The 17,556-nt window shown below is 30.8% G+C and overlaps 1 protein-coding gene across 1 annotated transcript; it reads right to left on the reverse strand.

Annotated features, from left to right (window-relative positions):
• Positions 1-475: 475 nt before the first annotated feature.
• Positions 476-17,556, reverse strand: LOC105366966 (uncharacterized). Its single transcript, XM_011505583.1, has 4 exons — positions 17,450-17,556; positions 12,922-13,046; positions 2,786-2,936; positions 476-771 (listed from the first exon to the last, which is right to left on the reverse strand). Exons 1-4 carry the CDS (start codon positions 17,502-17,504, stop codon positions 476-478), a joined length of 627 nt encoding a protein of 208 aa, XP_011503885.1. The 5' UTR covers positions 17,505-17,556.

The raw sequence follows: 17,556 nt of genomic DNA on the forward strand, positions 1-17,556 counted from the left end.
ATAAATCTATTTTTTGGTTCTGATTGGATTTAAACTTTTTATTAAATCTTTCTTAATTTATATTATACGGTCATAGTTCATTTCTGTTAATCGCAAAAGATTTAGACATAATGTATATTTATATAAATTTTATAAAAATCTAATTTATTATTGTTATACTTATTTTATTTTATTTTTCAAAAAATAAACTTGATAAGCAATATTTTTCATGCTAATAGAGATTTAGTTCATTGTACTTTAATATTTTAAATGAATATTATTAATTTAATTAAAAGAATTCAATTAATTCTATATATTAACAGTAGATGTTCAAGTATCTATTAATATCGACATTTATAAGTATTAAATGTTTCCAATAGTCTCAGTTATTTTGTAGATAACTTATGTGTTTAACAAAAATAATACATAACTATTTTAAATTAATTGTTTATTTATTATTTATAATTATAACATATTTTATTATTTACTCTTAAGTTCATTTCATAGCAGAAAATCTTATAAAATCAACTTTAATATTTACAAACTTTTTTTTATGAAATTTATATGTTTGAGGTAAATCATATACTAATTCTGCTAAAACTTGACAATTAAAACCAAATTGAAAACCTTTTTTAAGTACATAATCACGAGTTGAACTTTTATGAAGCGAATAAATTGTATTTTTTGCTATTTTAGATGCAATTTCTAAAAATTTGATATCAATGCCTCTATTGCATTTTGTACCAAATGGTGGATTCATTACTACTGTCTCAAAAAATTTTTCAAATTTACCTGAAAAAAAAATGTTTTTAATTTGTTAGAAAAGATAAATTTTTTCTATCTAAGAAAATATAATAATATGGATATCATTGAAAAAATAATTTAATAATGATGAATATAATTTAAATTTTTAAATTATTATATACTATTAATTTTGTACATTTGTAAAAGATAATTTTCGTATATTTAGTAACCACTATTAAAACTATTATTTTTATATATTAATAATATAAATTTTATGGGATTTCTAAGTTTATACCGAGTAAATTATTTATTTCTTGGAAACTCGAAAATAAAAATCATTGAATATAGAGGCAATTTATTTCCTAATAGATAATCAAACGAAAACGTCCGATCAGAAGTCAATAATCAATGATATTGAATTTGCATATGAATAATTCATAAAAGAATTTAGTATAATTTTATACACTAAATAACTTAAAATTAGATACACATAAATATAATGTAAATTTAAATATTTAAGATTTTTTAAAAGTTTGAAAAAAATTGATCTTTAAAAATATTTCTTTACATATTTTTTTCTTTATTTCTTAATTTAAATATCTGATTTTACAATTAAATGAAGATATATATAGATAATGAAAATAAAAATATATACATTAATATTTGGAAGAATATTATTATACAGATATAAAGTTAGCATTCTGAATCATAATCATTCACTATTTAATTTAAATTTTTTGAAAAAATATAATTAAGTGTCTGGCATCACTGTAAATATAAAATAAGAACTCAATGAGATACAAAGTATAATAGTTTGTTTTGATCTCACGAACTTTCCGATCATCTCCAATTAAATCTTTTTCTTGAATTTATTGCTTTCCAAAAATGTGTATAAGATTTATTTTCATTAATTAAACTTTCAAACGTTATATAACGTTCTAAAATATACGTATACAAAATAGTTACTAATGTAAAAACGAGTTTCTAAGAAAGTATATTTATAAAAGTACAAATTTTTACTTATATAATACCAAAAAAATAAAGTTTGTAATATAGAATACTTTAAAATATTTGAGAAAATTCATATACATTTAACAGGGACTGTTTTATTAATTATTATGTTACGATACTAATAAAGTTTTTGATATTTCACACAGACACGTATAGTAGAATAAGAAAGCACGAAAAAAACAGTGTAGCTAATCTAATAAAACATTTTATATGATGCTATGTCCGACATATACTATAGCAGATTAGTTGGCGATACTATTTTAAAATAAGAGTGTTGATCTCTTTTAACTTTCTGAATGTTATAAATTAACTGCTACTAAACAATTGCTATCCCGTAAAAAATTCAAATAGTACATTCATAATAATCGAAATTTAAAAACATTAGTCGCTAATAAGTAACAGCGATTCATATACAGATGTAGTGATTGTATGACAAGTTTCTCACAAATCTAAGTATACGCTATTTCCATCTTTAAGATATTTTCTAATTTTCCCTTATAATCATTCATTCCTAACTCGTGGATTTAGTACTATATTGAAAATACTTATAGAAATGAATACAAGTGTAAAGGATGCAATAAGTTTCGTAGACAACAATAATACATAAACCTGGAAGAGATGCATAGTGAAACAATAAACCTATTACTTATAATATTTTACATACCTGGTAAGATATAATTTATGTCACAACAAATAGTTTCTATAATTATCTCAGATATTTTACAATTTTCATTAAATTTTTTAAGAGCGCTCATATCAACATCAAATCCTATTACTTGCGATGCTCCTAAACTAATAGCACCAACAGATAAGATACCACATCCCGCACCTAAATCAGCCACCATACGATTTTCTATATCTCCAAATTGTGTATGTGCTACGTAGAGCATACGAGATGCAATGTGTGGGCTTGTAGCATATTGTTCCAATAAGAAATTTGGCTTTTCAAAAGTAGTTAGAATTTGTAATTTTTCTTCTAATTCTCTAATCTTAATCATTTTGTTACATTTTTAATTATTTTCCTTCAATATTAAAAACATTTATTTACTACCTTCAAAACGAGGAAGGACGGGTAAAATTAAATTTCCAAATGAAGAATCTTGTGTTACGAAATAACCTGCTGAAGCGGCATGTGCATTAAGAAGAGCTGCTCTTTGTAATGAATTAATAGTTATTCCATCGTTAGATACTAAAATCTGAGGCTGAAAATAATAATTTTTTTTAAATAGTAGAAACATATAATCTAAATAAAAAATAAAAAATATATGTCAAATATATTTTTAAATATATAAAAGGTTTCTATTGCTATAATAAAATTGTTACACTAAGTATACAATTGTTAGCACTAAGTTTGGAATTCGGTTTTTTATACATATTTGTTTGGTATTATCTTGCATTTATTATGGGTAGAACACTATTAGCCTTTACCTCTTTATTACTTGGCCCCTACTATTTGTCTACGTCCTTATACTTTGGCATTCCTTGTAAGGGAACCGTCTGTGCCTTGCCGACGTCTTCCTTAAAAGCATTCTCTTGACTATGGCGTGGTCATTTACGAATCGGCTCTTTCTTGGGGTCTCCAATCAAAATGCTTCTTATTTGCATCTACACCATGAGGAGGGCTTATTGAAGAAACCTTGCCCTTCTAACCACGCTACCTCGTAGCTAGATTCGACAACAATGTATTCGTTGTGTACCGTTAGATTGTAAAATTTGGGTGTAGCGACTCTTTGCAGATGTCAAACCACATGCGTTTTCCAGATGTCTGATTGACTTGTTTTCGCTAAATGATTTACGACTTGGGTTTTCCACAAGTCTTAATGACTTATTTTCGCTAGATGCTTAACGACTAGGAATTCCAGAAGTCTTAATGACTTGTTTTCCAATAACCTGGTGCTAGTGCACAGCAGTCATCTGAATCATCGCTCAATGGCTCTAGAAGCCTTGAGTTCAAAATTGCTTCAATGTGAGATAATAAGGTAGTTATCTCTTGAAAGGTAAGTAAGGTTTCTCCGATTGAGCATCTCAGGTGAAACTTTGTAGATTTCACCACCACTTCCCATTTTCCTCCCATGTGAGGAGCAGCGGGTGAGTTGAATTACCACTGAGAGCTGTCTCGCGAAAGCATTTTACAATTCGATGATGCTCATGAGAATCTTGTGTGAACAATTTCTTGATAATTTTATCCGCCCCAATGAAGGCTGCATCACAATCTGAGTACAACGTATGGGGGATACTTCTGCGTTCGGAGAATCGCCGATAGGCCGCAATGAATCCTTCGGTTGTATAGTCACTAACTACCTCTAGATGTATAGCAGATGTGGTAAAACACATAAAAACACAAATCCATGCCTTATAAGTTTTTGCTCCTCGTCCCTTCCAGGTTTGTATTGTTAATGTGTCGGCATAATCAACTTCGGTATGATTACGGTCGTGATTGCGTGACTCTGGAGACGGGCAATTGCCCCATCAATTTTTGAGCACGAATTCCTCTTTGTCGTACACATGTGATGCATTACAATGTGTTTCATGACAGGGACTCTACCTCCAAGAATTCAATATTGTTAGCATATGTATGCCAACGTGAGTCATGTACTTCCATGGTATGTGCGGAGGTGGGTATGGGCTATATGAGGATTACTAATTGGGAATGTTATGGCAGAATGCCGGGTGTTTATGATCTGCTGCTAATGATGCTTTCATTAGTCTTCCTCCAATTCTAATAATGCCCTATGAGTCTATGTATGATGTCAGGCGATGGAACGCATGACCAGTCGGCAGGCTTGCCTGAGACTGAAGGATTTTCAGTTCATTAGAAAAATAGGCAGCTTGAGTTCCCTTTATTCAAAAAATCCTTGATTTTTCCAAATCAGTAATCGGTATTTAATTGACTGGAGAAGCTTCATACTTTCTCCTCAGCCGTGCAATAAATCTTATGCATAGGGCTTTTGTACGTAATAACTTATTGAGGGTTGAGTAATTAAATAATGTCCCAGTGGTAATTCGGCTGGTATACGACTGCCGCTATCGCTAAATGAGAGGCATCAGAAAAGCCAAGTAATTCTACGGTTGATTCGCTCTCTATATTAAATCGTCGCGGTATTGCGATCTTGTTCAGCTCTGAAAGATTCCTTCTAATGGTGTACCAGCAAGCAGAGATTTAACTAGGAAGTAGATCATCCTATTTGAATTTATGTAACCATAGCTCTTGTAACATCATTTTCGCCTTAATCACTACTGGTGAGACAAAATCTAACGGACCAAAGATTTTTGCAATATCCGATAATATTATTCTTTTAATGAAACTGTCCGATTCAACTGAAACCCTTTTTGAGAAAGTGAATCTGTCCTGTTGATGACTCCACTGTAACCCGAGAATTTTTGTCTTGCAATCGTCAAATACTATTGCTAATTTCGTTTTCTGTCTGCCTTGATAGCGATGAGGACATCTCCATGAGTTGAGTGCCATTTTTCCAGTGAGAAACCGCCGGCCATGCAGAGGTTCTGCAGTTGTAATGCGGTTTCAGTTAGTTGTTACGGCGTGTTCGCACCTTCAAAATCTTCGTTGAAATATCTGCCATAAATTATGGATGACAGTACCAGTGGGTACTTTTCTCCCTCGTCTTCTACCAGTTGCAGTAATGTTCTGACTGCCAAAAATGGAGCGGTTCTCGTGCCATAAGTGACTGTTGTCAATTGATATATCTATCGATAGAATTCTTTGCAGGCGTTCTGTGCAGATGTTTAAAGACTTGGGAAAAATTCTTACAATTTCGAACAAATATATAAAATTATATTTACATTATAACTAATGTTACGCAACTAATTCATTTACTAGTAACTAATTAACAGTTGCTTTATCATCTATATAACAATACATGCATTTACTCCAGTGTATTTTATCTTATATTGTTGCGTATTATGGCATACATCATAATTAGAAAATCTTTATTGTATCTTAGGTAAATATAATCTGATGAATCTTGCTATTACACGACCGATTTCAGTAGTTCTAATATCTTAGTAGTTCTAATGGAATTAAAAATTTCCATTTTGTTAAAATATTTAAGTTTGCTAAATGAACTGACAATTATACTTATTAAAGAATCTTTAAAATTAAAATTGATATATTGAATTATTTTCAATAACTCAACATCTGCAGTGAATCTTGCTAATGTTGCTACTGTACTGTGAAATACTATTGTATTCGGAATTGGAGCATTTTCCAAGACCTTTTGCTCTCGGAAATTTGTAAACATTTAACTTCCGAAATTCTCGATCGTCCCGCAAGTTTGTCAAGTCTCCACATAGCAACACGTATCAATTGCTGCCAACTAACGAAGTTGCTACATGGATATTGAAAGCAAGCACACGTCGAAACACCCGCTATTCGGCCAGGGTCTATAGCATGAGGTAGTCACTCAGGAGTGATTCACTCAATCATGCTCTCTCAGTGAAGCCATTAGAGCGAACACGTTCAATTTTCCAGTGCGCAATAGTTAACAAGCAGTCAAGGGTGCTGATTGCATTACAAGAAAATATTCGACTATAAGAAGTATGGTATCGAAGTATTCCTTATCATGAAAATATGCCAGTTTTCTCTATTGAGGGTAACTATTACACAATTCAGCCATACTTTTTTCCAAGGAGTGTGCATAACTCTTTGCTAATCCTTACAAGATTAGTAAAGGCTTCAATATCATAAGCCATACTCCCTTTCAAGGAGTTTGCACAATCCATTGCTGATCATTACAACATTAGCAGCAACATCATCACCATCACCATGGAGCAACTACATCGTTATGATTGAACATAGTTCACACTCCCCTATGAGAAGTGACTTGAACTCATCAATAAAGTAATTGTGAATAAACTATAATAAACGATGTTTTAAAGAAGTCTGCACACACTGTACATCTCTACAGCTCTTCCACTTAAGTCCTTACCTAAGCATCCCTAAGGCGGGCGACAAATTAATTGAACTATCGAACATTGGCAGCTAGAGCCAGAAAATCAAACATTTTAAAACATATTGCATTGTATAAAATATATCCGATGATCCGACTCGTTGTACCAAGACCGGTTCGAAGGACCAAAATTATTTATGCAGACAATTCAGAGACCACGAGATGGTATGTGGTAGCGATGTGCGGGTAAGTGGAAGGGATAGTGTAATTAATTCCAGATACAGGAATGATTGTTACTACTCTTAGCAATTGTTAAACTCTTGGATCACGATTTGCTGTAACAAACGTACTTTAACAAGAGGAAATTGGATGTAGTATTTGCTTCTCTTAGCGTAGTACACTGATGCTATGCCCTGGGAAGTGATTAGTTGTAAAATCTTACCACTTCATCGAATAGAGCCGCGTGTTGTTTCTGCTATGAGCGCTGAATCGCGTGAAGATTGGTTTCGTGAGCGTAGAACTCGAACTAGGAAAGAGGTTTGGTCGGCAAGGTGGGCGGAAATGGCACAGTCTTGAAAACACGTGTTACATGCGTATGGGGTGTATGCGTACGCGCTTCTCCTTCAGTACAGACAGTAGAATTAATTAAGATTAATCTTGCGTGTAGCTGTGAGATAGCCTCTATCCTTTACGTATGTTCGATAACCTGGCTTCTTAGACTCCTGAATCTTAGATGATGTCTATAATGCCTAAAGTAGATGATACTACAAACGAAGACTAATCTTGGACTCAATTGAGGGACTTTACCACTTCTTTTTCAATGAGGACTTCAACTGGTACTTGTCTTCGGACTTTTATAAGGAAATTTTTCCACTTCCTATTTGAATAACGAACTTTACCGAGAGTAATTAAATATTCTGGTTATCTCTCTTAAATACATTCACTGACCATGGTTTTCACTTGGAATCAATTACTTTTTTCGTGTACAATCAGAGAGCTTCAGACTCATAGTATTATCCGTAAACTAATTTATTTGTTCAATATTACTAATTAAATAATTAAATATGTCTCATGATTGTTGTTGTTACGGATTGCAGCAATTTTACGCGGTAAACCAAGTGGGAGAGGTAAAGACACCTGAGCTTAGGTAGAAACATTTGCGCACCGAGTCATAAACACAATTCTACAAAATCGGGAAACTTCACTACTCAAAATAGTCGAAATTACATTACAATTCCGACTAACAAGGGCCGACGAACTCTCCAAGGCTAGATTCTAGTGACGTCACTCTAACAATCAGCATGACCAGAGTGATCCAGAATTCACCGGATCGCAAGCCTGTACTAGGATATTTAAGGAGACGCACTTGTCGCTCTCGCTCTCTTACTAGTTCAATCAAGCATTCATCAAGATCGGATCGCCGTCCTACAAATCGAACCCAGCTCAACGTAAGCCAAGCTAGTCTCGGCTACCCAACACTGCACAGATCGACTCCAGCCCAACGGAAGCCAAACTCACTAGGCCCACCAACGCTGCAGAGATCGACTACAGTCAACAGAAGCCAAGCTCACGGTCTACCAACGCTACTACACGGATCGACCTCAACACACGTAAGCCACGTTATTACACACGTTCTTACGTATCATCAATGCAACTGAGATCGACTCCATATACGTAAGCTACGCTATTACACACGTTCTTACGGATCATTAATACACGGCTCCCATCAACTAAGTAAGCAGCAATACTAATAAGTGGTATACGGTACTAGGAATACTCCCAGCCGTCAAGCAGTGACGTGACACGGATATCCTCCCTACACTAGACCTTCACAGCGTGCATCTCGCTAGCGGCAAAGGCGGCACCATCACTGCCCCTTATCAGCACGAATCTCGCCACGGCATCATCACTGCCCCGCATCAGTGACGTCACACAGGCGCTCCCACTCAGGCCACTACAGCTCTTTTCGGCAGCGGTAAATGCGGCACCATCACTGCCCCTTATCAGCGCGAATCTCCCACTACCACTGCGAGTTCATAACTACGAGTAGGAGAATCAAGCACCAATCTACCAAGAATACACTTACAGGATTCTTGTCGCTCATATTAATTGAAGAAACTCTCATCTATTCATTGTATCATATATTCAATTCTACATCTATAGACCACTAACTATTTATTATATTATTATATTCAATAAAAGGAAAAATACTACATTCAAAGGCAGTGTTGAATTATTGCATTGTCCCTTCCACTTGCCAGCAAGCCTCCACCCACCATCACATGGAGGCTTTTAGTCTGATCCCAGACAGTTGTCTTTAACATCATACGTGGTAATACATGGTTAAAACCCGTCGTTTGAAGAAAAATGAAGTAAATTATTAGTAATTAAAATTCTATCTCTATCTAGTACATCTCGAATATGTCTATGATATTAATAGAAACAATTTGATTTATAATATAATTCAATAGGATACCTAAACCTCTTAAATTAATATTTCATAACATTAATTTTAATAATCTTGATTATAATTTTCCTTAAGTTTGAGTTTTATATTTATTGTCCAAAAATTAATAGCAGTTTATATAATTATCAACACTTCTAAGCCACAAGTCAACAGTATAACATACTAGCTAGTTTTAATATATTTTATTATTAGAAAATCTTATATTCTTAAGGATATTATTATAACCTGTCAAGCAATGATCGCTGGAAATATCTTTATTGTTACCACAATTTTCAAAGTTTTTCCAAAAAATTTTATCTAGAATAAAAGAATCCGATTATTTAGTAAGCTAGTTTAATACAGATGTGTATTTTCAAAACAATATATTTATAAAGTATTCTTTTATTAGACAAGATACTAAATGTTTCACTAAACGAGTCATATACCTTTATTAGATACATTTGCTCATTTTTATTCAACATAAACAAAATATTACAAATCATTGTTCATAAAATAAAATTAAGTTGTAACATTTACCGAAATTTCATTTAGATAGCACCTATCTTGGACATAATGTAACTAACATGACAAAATTTTTACAATATATCCTGAATAATCCTGTCACAAACATTGTATAACGAATTTAACAATTAAAGAAGCTAGAATTACTTAGTATTTTATTTTATTGGTAGTATAAATATAGTAATCTGAATAATACATAGATATTATGAGTGCGTTGGATTTAATAGTTAAATCTTTAATGGCCACGTATTAAAAAAATTTAGAAATAAATATTTATTAAATCATGATAAACAAAATAAAACTATATCTATCTTTATCTTCATTGTTGCAAAAATAATATATATTTTAATCATCATTGTTTGTTTTAGTATATTCTTGGTTATGTTTATAGACCTCGCGATGATGTGAATAATGCGTGAAATGGTGAAATAGATAAAAATAAAATTGAAACGATTAAAAAAAAATTTTTTCATATAATTTAAATTCTGTAAAAATATTTAACATATAAATTATAAAAAAATTCAATTCCCACAAAACTGACAATATACATTAAAATTTCAATTGACTATTGGGAAAATAAATTATGCATTGAGGCAGCTTAATTCAAATTTAAAATTGAGAAAGTTACAAACGCTTGTTTGTAAACACGATTTAGCGATTCCAGGAATTTTCTTACACCGTAACGTCTAATATACGATAATATTTCTGCATAGCAACGTCGATGAAGCTTCTAGAATACTCCAGAGCTTCTCTGTCTGATGTCACAACGATTTTCGGCATAGCAACAGGCATCGGCACTGTTGTCGGCGTCGCAAGCTATGCCGCAAATATTTAAGAGCAGCGCGCCACGCACCGAACCACTGTTCCTTTAACATCCATTCAGTTGCCACACAGCTGGCTCACGGTGTTTTTACATTCAGTTATGGCTCATTGTTATTCTACACCCCATTCATTGATTTGTTATTATTAGTTAGTGCATTTCACACGTCAGTATTACTTGCTCCAGCACTCACTTCAATCTAAAAGGCATAGGTCCCACATTATAAGAACATATTGCAACCAGGGTACCAATCGAACAGTGAAGCCATTGGGATCGTAATTAATAAGGTGCGCCAAACACATTTCCAAACCGGCGGGCCAGTATGGTAGTTCATAAGGTACCTCCTCTCTATTAATTGTACAAATTTAGTCACTCTCGCTGGAATCAACCTGCATGCAACACTTACAAATCCATACAAACCGCATTTAAACGCCACACAGGGCTCAGACCGTAAAAACCACCTTCTACATGTACTTACATTATCGAGACTCAAATTCAGCTATTCAAGGTCGGTGACAAGTCCCTTCAACACTTGAAGGGACTAATTCTGATTCAATCTTCGTGCATGTGACTAACACTCAAAATATCCCACTCTCCGTTGGGGTACGGTCGAATTACGTAACAATTACTTCCTAAAAACCTTATCCGCCCTTGTTCGGCATTGAAGCAGTTAAAGTCGGAATTCAAAAGTGAGAGAGGTGTAAACACCTGGACATTTATGTATATACACAATTCAGAGAAGTCGGGAAATTTCCCTACGCTAAATACTCGAATATTAGACTCTAATCCGACTAGCAATGCTGATGAACTCTCAAGGCTAGATTCTAGTGACGTTACCGTACTGATCGGCATATCAACAGGCACCGGTGCGCTGCCGGCATCGCAAACTTCTACGTGAATATTTAAAAGCAGCCCTTGACGCGCTACGCACTTTACTTTTAACATCAAGTCAGTCACTACACATCTGGCTTTTAGTATCGTTTTCTACGATAAATTCAGTTTAGTGCTCAGTATAATTCTATATTTAGTATTATTATTGAGTAGTGCATCTCACATCAGTGTCACTTGCACCAGCCCGAACTGCAATTCAAATTTCAAACAATCAAGAGCTCAAGAAAGAAGTCACACCACTACAATAGAATAATTCTCAATCTAAATAGAAGTAACTAACAACGCTACAAGATTATAATTAATAAGCAGAATAAATTAATAATCGAAATCATGTATATTACATTATCGATTACTTTTCACCCCTTCCCTTGGTGCCTTCTTTCTTCCTAAATCACTATGGCGAGAGATCCACTGAACTATTGAATTGGCAGTTCGAGCCATAAATTAAAACGTTAAAATTCGAACAGCCTTTATAAAATCATATTTTGCATTCTCTACAAATTCTTATTTATTACTATTAGCACTACCATTACCATCTTCCCATGCTCAAAAAGAGCATGGTCGACTAATTCATGCTGATTCCTACAACATCAGCATAAAATCTACATTGAAGATGCACATAACCTCCATAGCATCAACAACAACTAAGAACACAAGAACTCGCACCACTACAATAGAATAATTCTCTATCTCAATAGAAACAACCAACAACGCTACAATATTATTATAATTCATAACCAGAAAAAAACAATAATTGAACTCAAAATACATTACATTATACTTTTCAGCCCTTCCACTTGTGCCTTCTTTCTTCCTAATCGATATGGTGAGAGATTAATCCACTGAACTATTGAATTAGCAGTTCGTACCATAAAATAAACATTAAATTTCGAACAATCACTTTTAAATTAAACATAACAATTTTTATTTTATTATGAATATAAATTTAGTAGATTACTAATTTTATTATCCCTCTTCATATATTAATTTATGAAAAGTTATTTTTATGAATATATTGACTGTGTAAATTCTTTAAATAAATATATCTTAGTCAGTAAAAAAGTAAAATTTAACTTATGACAAAAGAAATCTATAAATATTATAGCGTAATACAAGTTATTAGAACTATGACAGATTCACGTGCAGCAAAATTATGTAGATTGAAATGTATTCAAATGACAATACTTATAATGTTGATTTTATAATTAATTATAAATTGCAGTAGTTACGATGCACTTTTAGTATAATGATATATTCTAATGCTGTACCAATTAGAACTATAATTTTTTAGCAATAATTCAATATGTAATTAACAGAATAATGAACATTTATACTTACACAATGTCCTATTTACAAAAAACTGTATTTATTCGGTTTTAATAATAATTATATGCAATAAGAAAGTCGGAATTCAAACATTTATTTAAAGATTTAATATTTAATTTTTAATGGTTGAGAAAAAAAATTATTTCTTTTAAATTGTACAGTTTAAAAATTAATAAAATGTTATTAACTAAAGATATATTCTTTAATATTTAAGAGTAAAATTTGTAACATTTTTAAATAATTTCTATTAGTTGAAAAATTAAATTCTCCCTTACCAATGATGTTGATGTAGCAGTTGTAGCAACAGATATTGATGTGCCTAGTGTTTGAGCAACACCTTGTTTCAAAAGTAATTGTTTTTTTAATTGAAGTTCTTCTAAAATTTTTCTATTTTGTAACTCTGAAATAAATTTCAATATCTTTATACAGACTGTATCTATACAATAAATCGATTAAAATTATATTTTCATTAGAATTTTATGAATAATAAAAAACTATAAAAATATTATATTAATTATAAAAAATTATAAATTTATAGAAATTTTTTATTTATTTTAATGTTAAATAAAAATATACAATAATATATGATATTTAACAATTAAAATACCTGTAATTATAATTGAAATTACAATAGCAGTTAGCCAATTTTTTAATTGAAAATACTTTGGAAAATATCACAACGAAGACATTAAAAATATTATAATAAGGATGATGGTTTAAAATAAAGTTTTTTGTATTAATGTAATATGACAAATACAAAATATTTATCATCCAACATATAATACAAGTTGTACAACAAACCATAAAAATAATATGCGTCGTAGATAAAATTTTTAATATATTATTTAATTTGAGAATGTGAACTATATTTATAAACCATATATCATCACAAACTATGTTTTTCTCATTCTTAATAAAAAGAAATCATAAATTAACAGTTGACTCATCGTTCTTTCTTATTGGAATATTTATTAAGTTCTTTTCTGGTTTCTGTATTAATTTTTATCATTGCTGTTTAATTATTAAGTAAAAATATTCAATTTAATATTGTCCTTTTTTTGTATTAGTATGAATAAATATTTTTAAGTCAACAGTAAGACTTTTATTATACCCCATTTGTACGTGAGTATTCATATTTCTTCACCTCTAGCTATTTAGCATTAAAAGTATTATTTTACATTATTATTAAGTTTATATCTACAGACAAAAAGAATGCATGCATTTTACTCTACTACATAGAATTGCTCTGTATTTCTTTTGTTTCTAGCAATAGGATAATTAATAATTCACCGTTGAATGTCTATATTTCCCTGCATTCTTTTTCATTCTATAATGTCTAATACTTCTACTACATTATTTACAGCATTATTCTGGTACTAATAAATAATACACTCCTGTAGTTTACTCGCTCTTATTTCATCAAATATACCTCTGTAGTTTATTACCATCATATTTCCTCTTCTTTATATAATTTCAAAGAGCATTTATAAAGCTCATCAAAACGAATATACTACAAATAATTGATTTGTACAAATTTGATACAAATAATTACAATGAATTGCACTACGAATATTTTATATCAATTATCTGTCTAATACTGATATAAATTTATATAATTCTTAAATTTTTAAACGATATCAAACAGACTTTTTAAGCATTTGTAATAAATTATCTAATTTATGTTATCTTAAAACAATTTAATTTAATAAACAAATTTCCAATTTATCATAATGAAGAATAGATAAAAGTTATTTGATTCTCCAAGAAAATTTAAATTACTTGAATTCTTTTATTAATATTGTGATTGAAAAATATTCAAACCAAAATTTATTGTGAAAGATCTCTAATCATTCCATATTTACTATTGTATAATTTCAATGTAATTCTTTAAATTACCACCAATGATGTCTATCTGTAATATGTATTTGATTAAATTTCTGATAAAGAAATGACCATATGCTTTTCTACCGACGCAACCATCTTGCACATTTTACACATATTATTAACAGTGTTCTACCAACATTGTTGCAAGTTATACTCAAAAGTCGATCATTCTGTTCGTAATTTGAAACGGATAAAACTGAAATCTGATCTGGCTATTCGTCACTATTATCAATATTAACAGATCTATATTAATATCTATTTACGTGCTATGTCCGTATAGCAACAAAAGAAGATTCTCGAACATACTAAAGCTCAATTTCTGAGAAGTCTCCAGAGTTTCCAAGAATTACAACGCTAAATGTATGCAATTATATATAAGGAGCAACAGACCGCGAAGAAAAATAGTCTTGTCGAGTAAGTCAAGTGAAATTAGTGCCAGTCATACCAGTGAAAGTTATACACGTCTAAGGAAATCCGTGCAAGGTATACTCATTGTTTACATTATTTATGTGACGATAACGATAACGTGATGATAGTCAGATCGCATTGAGGGCGACGACATAGATTGGCATCTCCAGCAAATTATCGATATCACATATTATATCTTGCGGCTCAGTGCCAACGCTATCGGTCAAACCCCTGCAACTTGATTCTTATTAGACCACTGAAGAGGACGTCAATAATCCTTTAATAGCCGCGAGCCGAACAACGCTCCGTAAAATCATCGCCGAATTAATCGCCCAAGAATTCGCGAGCCCAACAAGGCTCTCCAGAAAACCATCGCCGAATCCATTGCCCAAGAATTCACGAGCCGATGCTCTTTCAAAATTAAGGACTAAAACGCGTGCCCAGTACTACCAACGCAGTCCTAGCTTTGCACTGCCAGACGACGTTCTATAGCTTATGGTCACTGTCTAATCACGATGAGCTCAACAATTCTCATTAAGATTGGTAACACCAACTACCACTATAACATAAACTTAAATAAACGTCACTAAATCAATTGTGTTTACACTGAATTGATGCATTAACCACCCCCACCCCCCATTAAACCGATGGTACAGTCTAATCCATCTACCTTGATCTGTGATCATACTGATGGCTGGAATTCTAAACACAGACAATTAATTTTGCATACTTGTAGATTTTTCATTATATTTCAGTTCTTTGATAGTCTTTAGTCTAGCTAAAACTTTCAGTTTTTCAATATTCTCTATTTGAACCAGAACTTTCAGTTCCTTAATAATCTCTATTCTAATTATACCTTTGCTATATAGTATTAATATTCTCTGTAATATGTTATTTATTTTTAAAAAATCGATTCAACCAATAATAATAATTATTCAATAACTATTACTTAAAATTAATAAACTCTTCTAGTTACGTTTCAAAATTTAACTTCAATTTTCAAATTTGAATTTTTTGCTAGGATTTAAGGTATTCTCTTTAAAGAAATTAAAATATAATTGAAATAAAAACACCAACTTTCATATCAATTCCATTAATATGTAACTAAATAATCATTCTCTAAGAAATTACTCATTCATTATCCTAAAAAGAATTTAACAATCCATCATGTATATATTTAGAATTATTTGTTTGATTGCTAAACCTAGAAAACTAATAATACTGTTACCATAAATCCGGTAAACCCTGTGTGTTACACTACTGTAGTAAAATATCTTCTTTTGCTATTTCACCAATAATACGGTCATAGTAATGATTCGCAATCTGTTAATGAAATACATTCCGTTGAACATTACAGATTACTCATATAATTGTTTTAAATTATGTGCCTCAACTACATACATGTCCGAAATTGTCGAACAAGCCTTGTAGTTATCTTCAAGTTCTATTGATTGAATGAGATACAAATCAATGATATTCGGTTAAATACTAATAATTTTACATTCATTAGATAATATCTAACAAAGTCTTCAAGACCACCTTCAAGATCATTGTCAATATTATCAGAATTTCAATACTTTATAAACAACCCAATTCTCTGGCAAATTAAGCACAAGTTTTTAATCAATTAATATATAATTAATATGTTCCTCTGCAAAATCAATTTAAATTTAAATATTAAAAGGTAAATAGCGTTAATATATTATCATTTATCTGAAATAGATGTTATATTTATTTAATGTAACACCTTTTACATATCCCATTTATTTACGTTTTCATTTATATTCAAATTTTTTTAGGTAAATCTACACAGATCTTCTACGTAATATTGTTCCGCAGAAGCAATGTTAGTAACTTGAACAGCGATCTGAAATGCCTAATTTTATAGATTACATTAGACTTAAACCAGTAAAAATTATAACTATTTCAACAGTATAAGATATACTTCTTTATCAGATTATAATACTTAGACAATAATGAAGACATAATAACCAACCAAAGTATTAAAATAAAAAAAATACTACGTATTTATATTAATTACGTAGGATAAAATATTTTTTCAAAACTCTTTTTTAAATATTTTTATTTGATCTTTACTATAAAATACGTACACTTTCGACAAGTTTTAGTAACTTTATTTTTGGTTTACCATATAATATAAATAAATAAATCAAGCATTCTTTTTTAACTAATAAAAAGTTGCCTTACTTTTATAAAATTTTTTATTTTTTTATATTGTATTTATTTTGGTAAGAATATCATTTAACCATTAGTTAAATTATAAAATTAAATTAACTAATTGAGAAAAACCATATAACTTAAAAAATTATTTTTAAAATGTATAATATCCAACAAAAAACTTTTGAATTTCAAGTTTTTTAATTAATATTTTAACATGACAAAATATTTAAAAAAATATATTAAATGTATTAGATTTTAGTAACAAGAAATAATGTACTATAATTTTACGATAGATAAGTGTCATTAAGCAAATAAGTATTAGATACATACTCTTAAATTGAGATATTGTGTTGATATTCATAAATTGAGATAATGTTTTTTCCATTTACAATGCTTAACGTAATGATGCTTGATTTTGTTTCATACTTTTATCATTC

The sequence above is a fragment of the Ceratosolen solmsi genome, unplaced genomic scaffold (assembly GCF_000503995.2).
Source record: "Ceratosolen solmsi marchali unplaced genomic scaffold, CerSol_1.0 scaffold32, whole genome shotgun sequence".
NCBI classification, from domain to species: Eukaryota; Metazoa; Arthropoda; class Insecta; order Hymenoptera; family Agaonidae; genus Ceratosolen; species Ceratosolen solmsi.

What these genes read in the sequence shown, in the direction of transcription:
- LOC105366966 (XM_011505583.1), bottom strand. Translation starts at nt 17,504, where the DNA reads ATGGAAAAAACATTATCTCAATTTATGAATATCAACACAATATCTCAA. An exon ending in CTGCTACATCAACATCATTG is followed by an intron (nt 2,937 to 12,921) that starts GTAAGGGAGAAT and finishes TATTATTTTCAG; the next exon opens with CCTCAGATTTTAGTATCTAA. An exon ending in CGTCCTTCCTCGTTTTGAAG is followed by an intron (nt 772 to 2,785) that starts GTAGTAAATAAA and finishes TTTTTTTTTCAG; the next exon opens with GTAAATTTGAAAAATTTTTT.